Source organism: Colletotrichum higginsianum, chromosome 6 (genome assembly GCF_001672515.1).
Source record: "Colletotrichum higginsianum IMI 349063 chromosome 6, whole genome shotgun sequence".
Classification (NCBI taxonomy): domain Eukaryota; kingdom Fungi; phylum Ascomycota; class Sordariomycetes; order Glomerellales; family Glomerellaceae; genus Colletotrichum; species Colletotrichum higginsianum.
Window position 1 is genome coordinate 3,295,689 of NC_030959.1, and position 10,502 is coordinate 3,306,190.

Genomic DNA, 10,502 nt, shown 5'->3' on the forward strand with positions numbered 1-10,502 from the left:
GGGCCCATCGACGAAGAGCCGAATCTTGCTTCCCTCACCCCGGTCGCATTTCATCTCCCATTTCACCACCTCCACCACTCTCGCCTCTCGCCCTCTCCTCCTACACTGTACTTCTCCCTCACGGCCCTTACCACCTTGTCCGTCTCCGCCCACCACCTACGTATCGGCTACACCTACCTGCCTGATCCCAGCTACCGAACAACTGACAATCCCTGGCCACTTGCTGTGTTTTTTCGCTTCGACAACAGGTCTCCGCCCCCTGCCCGTCGTACCCATCAAGTCGAGCCCAGGCCAGGCTGCCCAGCCAGCGAACTCGTCTCCTATGTATTGATCCCGTCACATCTCTTCCTCTTCAGCAAACGCCAACCGCATCTGTCGCGGCGCCTGGCATCGTCGGCAATATGGCTGCTCAGAAGCCAGAAGTTGGCGAAATTCTCTTGGTTGTCCGTAAGTCCAATCTCTCGTTCCGCAACCCTGAGCAGTAAGCCCACTTGCTGAACTTGGCCCTCTCGTCGTGTTCGCGTCATGCAACCTCATCTCCATCCCCGCCCTCGACACGACCTGTTCCCCTCCTGACAGCGCACCTTGAGCTGACTTGCCCTTGCCGCAGACGACTTTATCGCTCGCAGCTCGGACGAATTGAGTTTGACAAAAGGCGACCGAGTTGAGCTGATCGAGCGAGATGATGAATTTGGCGATGGCTGGTTTTTGGGCAAACACATGGTGAATGGGAATAGCGGCCTGTTTCCCGAAGGTACGTCTACACGGCACCCGACATCTACAGCCGGCGAGACGCTGACTATCCGTCATCCAGTCTACACCAGGCCACCCCCCAAGACCGCTCCGACGAACAACTTCTCGAAGCCACTGGCAACGCTGCCCGAAGTGGCCAATGAATCTAAACAAACAAACACGACGGATACCGCCGGCCCCGGCGACGAGATTACTGCCCCCGCCGCTCCACCAGCTCCTACGCCGCCAGCCGTCTCGCCCGCTCCCGTTACCCTGCCGTTGAACAGCATCAAGCAGGAGACCGCCCCGGCCGAAAGTGCGCCGCCAGCCACGAACCCGCCGCCTTCGGCCGCCCTAGGACGTCTCAACACGAACCAGGACTATGTACTGAACGAGACCCTTAACGTAATCGACGAGCACATCACCGATCTGCGCTCTACGCCCAGCAATGGCGCAATACGAGCCCCCCCCACCGATTCCGGCAGCGAGTACAGCGCCCAGCTCGATCATCGAATGTCCTACATTCATGGTGAAGAGACGGACGAGGAGGAGGAAGGCATGCACAGCCGCTCCGAGGTGGAGGCCTGGTCGCCTGATCAAGTTGCCGAGTACCTCTTCACGGTCGGCGTTGAGAAGTCTCACTGCGAGGTCTTCCGAGACCAGGAGATCACCGGCGAGGTTCTCCTGGGTATGGACCAGAGTTCCCTTTTTATCAAAGCATTCGAACTAGGGTCTGTCGGCAGACGGCTCAAGACATGGCAGAAGATCAAGTCTCTTCAGGATGAGTGCAATAACCTGGGTATGGCGACCAGAAGGACCACCCAGACATACGGAAGCGACGTTGGATCAGAAGATGCGAGGCGGTCTCGTAGCCGGGCCGACACCCTGACCGGCTCCATGCCCAGAATGACGCCCGTGGACGACAGGGCCATGTCATTTTCCAGCAAGCGCCTATCCTTCTCCCAAACGCCCAAGTTGGACACTGCCTCCATCGCCTCGCCAGTCTCCCCGATTGTGGACAGTCCGACCCGACCAACCCATATGAAACGGCCTTCGGCTGCTTCTGTCAGGGATCTGCACCACTCCCGTAGGCACTCGTCCTCCACCGACTTCCGTTTGACGGGAGCGCCCGCACATAGCGCAGTGACACCGAAACTGGCCACGAATGGAACGTTTCCTCTGACAGATGGCGCTCATAAAAAGCAGCCCTCGTTCGACAGGAACTGGACCCTCGGCAGCGCCTCCACCAGACCCCTTTCGTCCACCGGACTCCAAGACGTCATGCAGCAGTCGGGCCTACACGCACCGGAGTCCGCCATTGACACTGACCGAGGCTACTTTAGTGGAACCGAGGTCGACGGTCGACGCCGCAACGTGCTTAGAAAGCGCGACAGCACCGCCAGCCACACTAAGAAGACCAGCTACGCCGACGAGCAGAGAGTGCGCAGTGCGACTGCTATCTCGAGGCACTCGAGGCTTGGAAGTGTCGATTCGAACCGTGACAGTGTTGCGTCGCCGGCGGCGCAAAAGTACTACGGTGTGCAATCCACCGCCCACAGAAGAACTGCATCCACAAGCACCACTCAGTCGACACGGCCAGTGCCCCCCGTCAAGGATGTCGGGGCACCCAGCGTCACGAAGTTGGAAGGCAGGGCCCGGGCCTCACCAGTGCCAGAGTCGCCAGCATCACGCCAAGGCGTTCATGCTGAGTGGCTTTCGGCTGTCGTGAAGCCGTCGGTAAAGGTCACCGGATTACGAGCCATTTCCGATTCGGTATCAGGAGACCGCAACAAGATGGCCTCACCAGTCGACCCTTCCCTCAGGGACTCGCCTCTGCCATCGCCCGCTAGAACCGGGTCGAGTACGCCTTCCGCCGGCCCGAGCTTCGAACTCGACTCGCCCGACACAGCAAAGAGCCCCAGTACCGCGACGACTGTGGCGAGCAAGGGCAGCAGAAAGAAGGGCAAGAAGGAGACGAGTGCCTACCAGCGCGGCCTGCTCAAGATCAAGCCGGCAGATGCCGTGAAGGATGCTGACTACAGCGGATGGATGAGAAAGAAGAGCTCCAACCTCATGACAACGTGGAAACCCCGCCTGTTTGTGCTCAAGGGCCGTCGGTTGGCATACTACTATTCGGAGAACGACCAGGAGGAGAAGGGACTCATCGATATTTCCTTTCATCGTGTTCTCCCAGCCGACAACGAACAGCTGACTGGTCTCCATGCCAAGCTTACTGGCGCTGGGATGGCTACGGGCCGCGACACGGACTCCTCGGGGGACAAGGGAGATGACACCATGTTCATCTTCAAGCTTGTTCCGCCACGCGCAGGCCTGTCCCGTGCCGTCAACTTTACCAAGCCAACCGTTCATTATTTTGCAGTCCCCAACCTCAAGTCAGGAAGACTGTGGATGGCAGCCCTGATGAAGGCGACCATTGACCGAGATGATACCCAGGCGATAACAACGACGTATCAGCAAAAGACCATTTCCCTTGCCAAGGCCAGACAGATGCGACACCGTCCTCCTGCGCTGATGAACCCAGAAGAGGCTCAAGAAGACCAGAAGCGGAGGGCGGAGGAGGCGAAGAAGAACGCGGACTCCCTTGGCATTACATTCGGCGAGACCGACAGTGGGGTTTCCGGCATGGAGAAGCCAAACTTCCCCAAGGTCGAGAGTGCAAACCCCCGGAAGTTGGCTTTTGAGTCGGAGAACGATGGCTCAACTGGGGCGCCGCCACAGAGCGCTTAGGGAAGCAGGCCCTGCAAGCGTGCTCACGGAGTCTGAGGCACTTCCCCTTTCCTTCCTTCCTTTCTTGTACCATGGACCTTTCTATATATACCTTTGTCATGTATGAGGGACACGAAATTCCGCATGGGGGGCGGCGTATTTGGGATTGCTTGAGGAGATCCAGACGATCCAGCAAGGAAGGGGCAATGGACCTGGACACAAGCGAATAATTTTCAACCAAAGAGATTCCCTTTGTTTTTCTTTCGCTTTGGCTTTTTTGTCTTCACTTACAGCTGTGGAGCAGCCTTGAAGAGGCCTTGGGCTGTGTTAGCAGCACGACGACGGTGCTAAAGCATGGCGTACGGCTGTACACGTGCAGAAGACGGAAGGAGGAAAGAGGTCGGATACTTTGAAGGAGTCCTTTACTTGCACTAGAGGCTACGTTGATGAATGGAGTTGGCACGGCGACCTTTATTTACCCCTGCAGGGGCTGGTTTGCCAAGGGTAGGTAGGGGATGATAATCAAACCACTTTTCCTGAGGTCAAAATGTTCGTCACTTTGGTCTGTTTGGTGAGTGCGGTGTACTATGACTTGTCAAAGCTGTGTGTAGTTGATGTTATGTTTTACGACTTAGAGATTATGTATGTTTCTCTTTTCTTCCTCAAACAATGTGTTAGGAGCCTAGCTACCTTCAACAGGATAATTGTTTGATTTTTTATGCCCACGTACAACAAGACGGAAGAACAGAGATGGCAATTCTCATAGCCTTTTGAGTCCTGTGATAACCTTGGGTATGACATAACTCAACAAAGCCTCTTCATCAACTGTGAGATGAGATGGGCATTGAAAAAGTTGTTGTCCTGAGCACTGATTTTGTACACCCTACCTACTCTTTCTATTTGAGCTCATCGGAAAAAGTTCCAAGCCTCGTGGTCTCTGTTTCGATCTACTTACCCTTGCTACCTTCAGAAGACATTTAGAGGGAGGGAGATACAATGGCAAGACTTCCCCGGCTATTCTGCCTGTTCATTCCTCGATCTAGTATTGAGGTGTTTGGCATCATCCAGTACCGGAAAGGGCGGGCGCGAACACCAGACGAAGATGCACAACGATAATCGCTACTTTGGATGACTTTGAATGACCTTGGTTGGAACGGGATGAAGTCATGCCAGACTACGGTACTCCACCTGTTTTGATATCGCCGCAAACCGAACGAAATTTACAACAGCTTGGACGATATCTTCCAGTCCAACCTATCTCAACTCATCAGTGTAGGAATGGAAGCATCCATATGTCGACAAAAATAGGATGAACAATGGATCCCAGCACGGATAATCGCTAACGTGGCGGGTACGTGGCGGGTATGGAGGTACGATGCTGTATTTACTTGTCGAGATGATCCACCGGTATCGTCGGCATTTGGGCATCGAAGGCGAAATTGCACGTGTTAGTTGCAGATCATCGAATTGCGTGCCGCTGGAACAGTCAGCTCGGACAATACAAAGGTGAGTCACACGGTTGACCACTAACATTGCCTTGAGATCTTGACCACTTCACAAATATGTAAGCAAGGCAACATACATCCAGCTCAACAACATTACACATCACACATCGTTGCAAAAGAGTCGCACATCATGGACTTCAATTACGAGACGCAAGTTGCATCCTCTCAGCGCATGTACACCGCGCGGGCCGACAAATACGAGGACTCGTTCCACCCGGACTACACCAAGCGCTTCATGGCCGTTGCCGACGTCCGGCCCGGCGAACACGTCCTGATTCTAGCCTGTGGCACTGGCTTGGAGGTCTTCGCCGCCGCCGAAAGAGTGGGCGAGGAGGGCGAGATCATCGGCGTCGACGTCACGGAGGCCATGCTCGCCAAGGCGAGGGAGAAGCAAGGGCGCCTCAACCCCAGCACGAGGATTCGGCTCTTCAACCACGACGCGACGAGGCTGGAGACGCTGCCGGAGCTCGATGGACAGGCGTTCGATGTAATTCTCTGCTCCAGCGCGTTCGTCCTCTTTGACGACCCGGGAGAGGTCGTCAGGTCGTGGCGCAGATACCTTAAGCCGGATGGCAGACTAGTCGTCGACGTCACGCACGAGGACAACCTCAAGGTCGGGTTGCTGCTGGAGCGCGCGGCGAGGCGTCTGGGCGCGCGGTTCCCGAGCAACAGGTCCTGGATCACGGACAGGAACTCGTTTTCGGGGGTCCTTGAGGGAGCAGGGTACGTCGTGGAAAGGGTACAGCTGATAGACAAGTTGTCCGGTCAGGGCGACACGACATACGGCATGGACCAGGTTGATGAGCAGTTTGACTGGATCACGGGAACCTCGCTGACTGTCAACCTCGCGACGGAGGAGTTCAAAAGGAAGACGAGGGATCTGTTCCGAGAGGAATGGGAGAAGGCTGCAGTCGATGGCAAGGTTGTGAACGTGGATGCCGTGTATGTCTATGTAGCTCGAAGAGCGTGAAAACGCCCTCCCTCTTTCTAGTGTAAAATTCCGTCCGTCCATGTCAATTGTACCTATAGCTTCGCCTTACCGCTGCCCTTCAAGTTAGGCTTCACGGGGATCTTAGGGTGGTCACCCTCTAGGGCCAGCCCCGTGATCTTCTCCAGTTCCTCGACGGCCTCGTAGGTCCGCCCTAGATGGACCTTGATCGTCCCGAAACCTTGCTTCCTCGCCTCCTTCAGGTTCTCGCCAATGTCGTCCAGGAACACAATATCGCCCGCTTTGATGCCATCGGCCCAGCCCAACGCCTGGCCCCTTTCGGAGCGTGCGTTCTTGGCGGCGTACTCGTTTAGCATCTTGAGAGCGAGCTGGTACATGCTCGGATCCGGCTTCCGCAGCCCGACGTGCGCCGACGAGATGAAGACGTCAAACAGGCTGCGCACGGGGTCGTCCGTGAAGTCCTTCCTCCACAGCCTGTGGCCCTCAGGGAAGATGACGGTGTTGCTCAGCGCCGCGAGGATGTACTTGCCGCTGTCCTTGAGTTTCCTCAGAGCGGGAAACATCCACGGGTCCGGGGGGATCGAGTTGGTCATCATGGTGTTAAAGAGGTACTCTCCATCGATGGCGGGGAGTGGAGGGATCTGCTCGGGCAGGGACGGGTTCTTGACGCGCTGGGCGGCGTAGAAGGCCTCCCACCGCCCCTGGTCGTGTAGATCCGCGTTGAAGCCCTCGAAGAAGGCCTTGTCCATGGGGATCGATCCCGTCTCAAGGCGGTGCCAGAAGCCAGTGGGACTAGTCTTGGATATGGAGTAGTTGATCCATCCTGGAGGGATGCCGAGGCTGAGCTCGTAGTCGAGGATGGATTGGAAGGGTGAGACGACCTTGGAAAGTCAGAGAACGATCGGTACCCCGGCATGGTATGTGTGTTTGCAGCTCATGACCGGGACCGAGAGCGGAAGGTGAAAAGCGAAAGTAGACAGCAAGCTGTGAAAGTTAAAAGGGAGAGAGTCACTTACACACACCCCGCCGATGTCGAACAGAAGCACCTTGGGCTGCTTGGAGTCGGTCATGTCGTCGACAGCTTCCAGAACATGATCAATTAGAAAATTATCCGATTCTTCCAACGACTGCATGGTCAGAACGAAAGACCTGCATTATCTACCTAGTCGGGTACTTGTAGGACACCACAACTCAACCACGTCGCCGTCGGATGCGGAGACACTGCGGTGGTCGGGGAGCCGAAACCTGGGGAAGGACGCCCGCCACCACCCACCCCACCGCGAATCAGACCATGGACCTCGGCCCAAACCTGAACGGGGCGTCAGTCCTTGATGAGTAAGCTGTTTTCTCAAGCTCGTCCCCAGCCAAACTACATTGACCCACGTGACTCGTCACCGACCTCTCTGGAGTGACAGATTGCGCGGGACGGAGGGCGTGTCTCCACTTTCTAGGGCTGCCTCCCCCCACAGGAATATTATCACGAGTGTCGCAGTTTGGTATTTTTTTCTCTTTGACAACCCCTTCGACATCCAACCGACAAATTTGCTGAGCCAACCGCCCGCCAGCTACAACCGTCAAGATGGTAAGTTGAAGAGATCACCGTCAACTGTCCCAACAGCCGTCAATGGCCGAACGCGACAAAACATTGCGCCACAAAAAACTTCCAATGCCAGCAATGGCACTTGGCCCCCAGTAGCAGGCAGAAATGTCTCTTGGGCGTAGGAGTCAAAGCAAGATGCTTCGGATCGTTGGGCCAAATCTGAAGCGCAAATTGCTGACTCGGGAATTTCAATCGTGACAGGCCTTCCACAAGTTGGTGAAGAACAGCGCGTACTACAGGTTAGTTTCCTTCCCCGAATATCAGTTCTCCCCCAACCTCCGATTACCTCACGAACATCGAGGGAACGGTCCTCGCTAACCCCTTCGCAGTCGCTTCCAGACCAAGTACAAGCGTAGACGCTCCGGCAAGACCGACTACTATGCTCGCAAGCGCCTGATCACCCAGGCCAAGAACAAGTACGGTGCCCCCAAGTACCGTCTTGTGGTCCGCTTCACCAACCGGGATATCATCATGCAAATTGTCACCTCCGAGATCACCGGTGACAAGGTCTTCGCCGCCGCCTACTCCCACGAGCTGCCCGCCTACGGCATCACCCACGGCCTGACCAACTGGGCTGCCGCCTACGCTACCGGTCTCCTGATCGCCCGCCGCACCCTCTCCAAGCTCGGCCTCGACAAGACCTTCACTGGTGTCGAGGAGGCCGATGGTGAGTACACCCTCACCGAGGCCGCCGAGACCGACGATGGCGAGCGCCGCCCCTTCAAGGCCAACCTCGACGTTGGTCTGCACCGCACCTCCACCGGTGCCCGTGTCTTCGGCGCCATGAAGGGTGCCTCCGACGGTGGCATTCTCGTCCCCCACTCCGAGAAGCGCTTCCCCGGTTACGACATCGAGACCAAGGAGCTCGACGCCGAGACCCTCAAGAACTACATCTTCGGCCAGCACGTCGCTGAGTACATGGAGACCCTCGCCGACGACGACGAGGAGCGCTACAAGTCCCAGTTCCAGCAGTACATCGACGACGACGTCGAGGCTGACGGCCTTGAGGAGCTCTACTCCGAGGCCCACGCCGCCATCCGTGAGGACCCCTGGAAGAAGCCTGAGCGCTCCAACACCAAGTCCAAGGAGGAGTGGAAGGCCGAGTCCAAGAAGTACAAGACCCAGCGCCTCACCAAGGAGCAGAAGGAGCAGCGCGTCAAGGAGCGCATTGCCGAGCTCCGCGCTGAGTAAACTTGTTTCCTGTATGTAGTGAAGCGGTTTAATGGGGCGGTTTTTGGCACTTGGGCTGGCATTTGACGTTTTGGCATGACTTTTTCGCAGTCTTCTCGGGAGTTATCAGGCAAACAAAAATCCGGACGGGGATTATGATGGTCAACGGGAAAAGGAACCTCTTTAACAATTCAATGAGATATCCCAAATGCCAGACGTCAAACGTTGTTGAACACATAAAGTAAAGACAAGCTGATGAGGATGACAATGCGGATATGAGAAGTGACTTGGGCAGCAGCCACGACCAACATCAGCAAGCGCCACCCGTGGCCGCGTCGATTGGGCGTGACGGCGCTACCGTTCGCTGTGCCACCAAGTCGGAACCAAAAGCTAGCGGGGGTTACCCTCAACCAAACAAAAAGAAAAATGGCTTGATTGCGTGCTAATCGCAGCAGTTATTACGCCGTGGCAGTGAGTGATGCAGCCATGCAGAATGTGTGGTGATGCGAAAAAGGAGGGCACGAGACCCCCACAGGGAAGCACCAATGAGGGGAGGTGACGCCAGGCCCCCTTCGATTTTGGGAAGCCCGCCGATCCCTCACGAGAAAACCAAGAGACGGTGTCCGTTGTGGCTCCGTCAGGCGTGGAGGGTATCGGGATGGCGCAAGGGGGAAACGCAACAATAGCCTCATGCATCTGACGATGGTGTCCCCCGCGAGAGAGATGTGGTTGAATCCGAGATATTTTTTTCATCACATCGCTGTCTTCCTTTCGCCCTTGGCCGGAACCGCTGCTACTGCACAACAGAGGAGTTCTGGAGGGCTGGTCCCACAAAGCGTCCGAAAGCCTTCGATGGCGACATAGGTAAAACGGAGGGTACTCTACTCCTCTACCTCGAGTTGCAGGAATCTCAGTGCGGTCCAAAGGCCTTTTTTCGACGAAGCCCCCGAGTCTAGCGTCGCAATTCGTCAAGTCGTCGCGCGCGGGAATTTCGGGATGGGCAGAAGAGGGCATACACAGTTGGCAAGGGGTGGAGGGTCCCCGATGGCGATTTTCTCACCACGCTCCGAAGCATAGCATGGGCACACTATTACAGAACAAGAAAAGAGAGTCCCGCCCCCTCGTTCTGCCGGTTATGCTGCAGGGTTCGGGAGTAAGTGAGCGGATGACTCGCCTCGAGGCGGTCTCTGTCACCGCTGAATACTGAGCAGGGGAGGGAGAGGGAGGGGAACTCCCAACGACAGTTCCAGCCTGAATGGAACGAAGACCCCGTGATCTCACGATGGCCAGGGAGGGCGGTCAGTTGGTCAGTTGGTCAAGCCTGAGTCCATGTTGGGCGTCGAGTGTATGCGTTTGTGCTACTGGGACCAGACGTCGCTTCTGGTTCTCTGGTTGATGCAAACGTAGAAAGGAGCTGGACCCTGAGTTGCCAGGGGCGCGGGCGCCGTCAGCAGAGACGGGTAGCTTCTACAACTGCGGCTGCAACAGGTAAGCGTGGACTTTGTGTGATCTCCAGTCCTGTTGTTACTTGGATGTGAAAGGCCTGCACGGTCGATTTATTGTTGGAAAGCCGCGCGATTATTCACGAGGGCCCCATTCCGGCTCCAGCCCAAGGCTTCCTGTGGCCGTGCAGTAGTGTGCGGTCCTAGTGGAATGTTGCAGAATGCAGGACCGGAGAAGGGGAACTGATGAGGGCGAGTCTAGTGGTAGCATAGGGGAGACTGATGACAGAGAGAGAATGCCTCGTCTCCGCTCCCTTCTTTTCCTGACGTTGTTGATCCCCGCCAGAGAGTGGGGGCTAATAGCAGTGTCATCCAAT

General features: G+C 56.3%; 4 protein-coding genes across 4 annotated transcripts; 3 read left to right on the forward strand and 1 right to left on the reverse strand.

The window, feature by feature from the left end:
* Positions 1 to 401: 401 nt before the first annotated feature.
* CH63R_09366 (SAM domain-containing protein) lies at positions 402 to 3,480 on the forward strand (the record flags this gene model as incomplete). The annotated part of the gene is made up of 3 exons (XM_018304340.1): positions 402 to 447; positions 611 to 754; positions 815 to 3,480. 3 exons carry the CDS (start codon positions 402 to 404, stop codon positions 3,478 to 3,480), a joined length of 2,856 nt encoding a protein of 951 aa, XP_018156363.1.
* Positions 3,481 to 5,094: 1,614 nt separating this feature from the next.
* On the forward strand, positions 5,095 to 5,934 carry CH63R_09367 (Methyltransferase; the record flags this gene model as incomplete). Its single annotated transcript, XM_018304341.1, has 1 exon — positions 5,095 to 5,934. The coding sequence occupies one exon, from the start codon at positions 5,095 to 5,097 to the stop codon at positions 5,932 to 5,934; it is 840 nt and encodes a 279-aa protein (XP_018156364.1).
* A 53-nt stretch (positions 5,935 to 5,987) lies between these two features.
* CH63R_09368 (Haloacid dehalogenase-like hydrolase) lies at positions 5,988 to 6,983 on the reverse strand (the record flags this gene model as incomplete). The annotated part of the gene is made up of 2 exons (XM_018304342.1): positions 5,988 to 6,794; positions 6,930 to 6,983. 2 exons carry the CDS (start codon positions 6,981 to 6,983, stop codon positions 5,988 to 5,990), a joined length of 861 nt encoding a protein of 286 aa, XP_018156365.1.
* A 509-nt stretch (positions 6,984 to 7,492) lies between these two features.
* Positions 7,493 to 8,704, forward strand: CH63R_09369 (ribosomal L18p/L5e family protein; the record flags this gene model as incomplete). Its single annotated transcript, XM_018304343.1, has 3 exons — positions 7,493 to 7,495; positions 7,715 to 7,752; positions 7,843 to 8,704. 3 exons carry the CDS (start codon positions 7,493 to 7,495, stop codon positions 8,702 to 8,704), a joined length of 903 nt encoding a protein of 300 aa, XP_018156366.1.
* Positions 8,705 to 10,502: the final 1,798 nt, after the last annotated feature.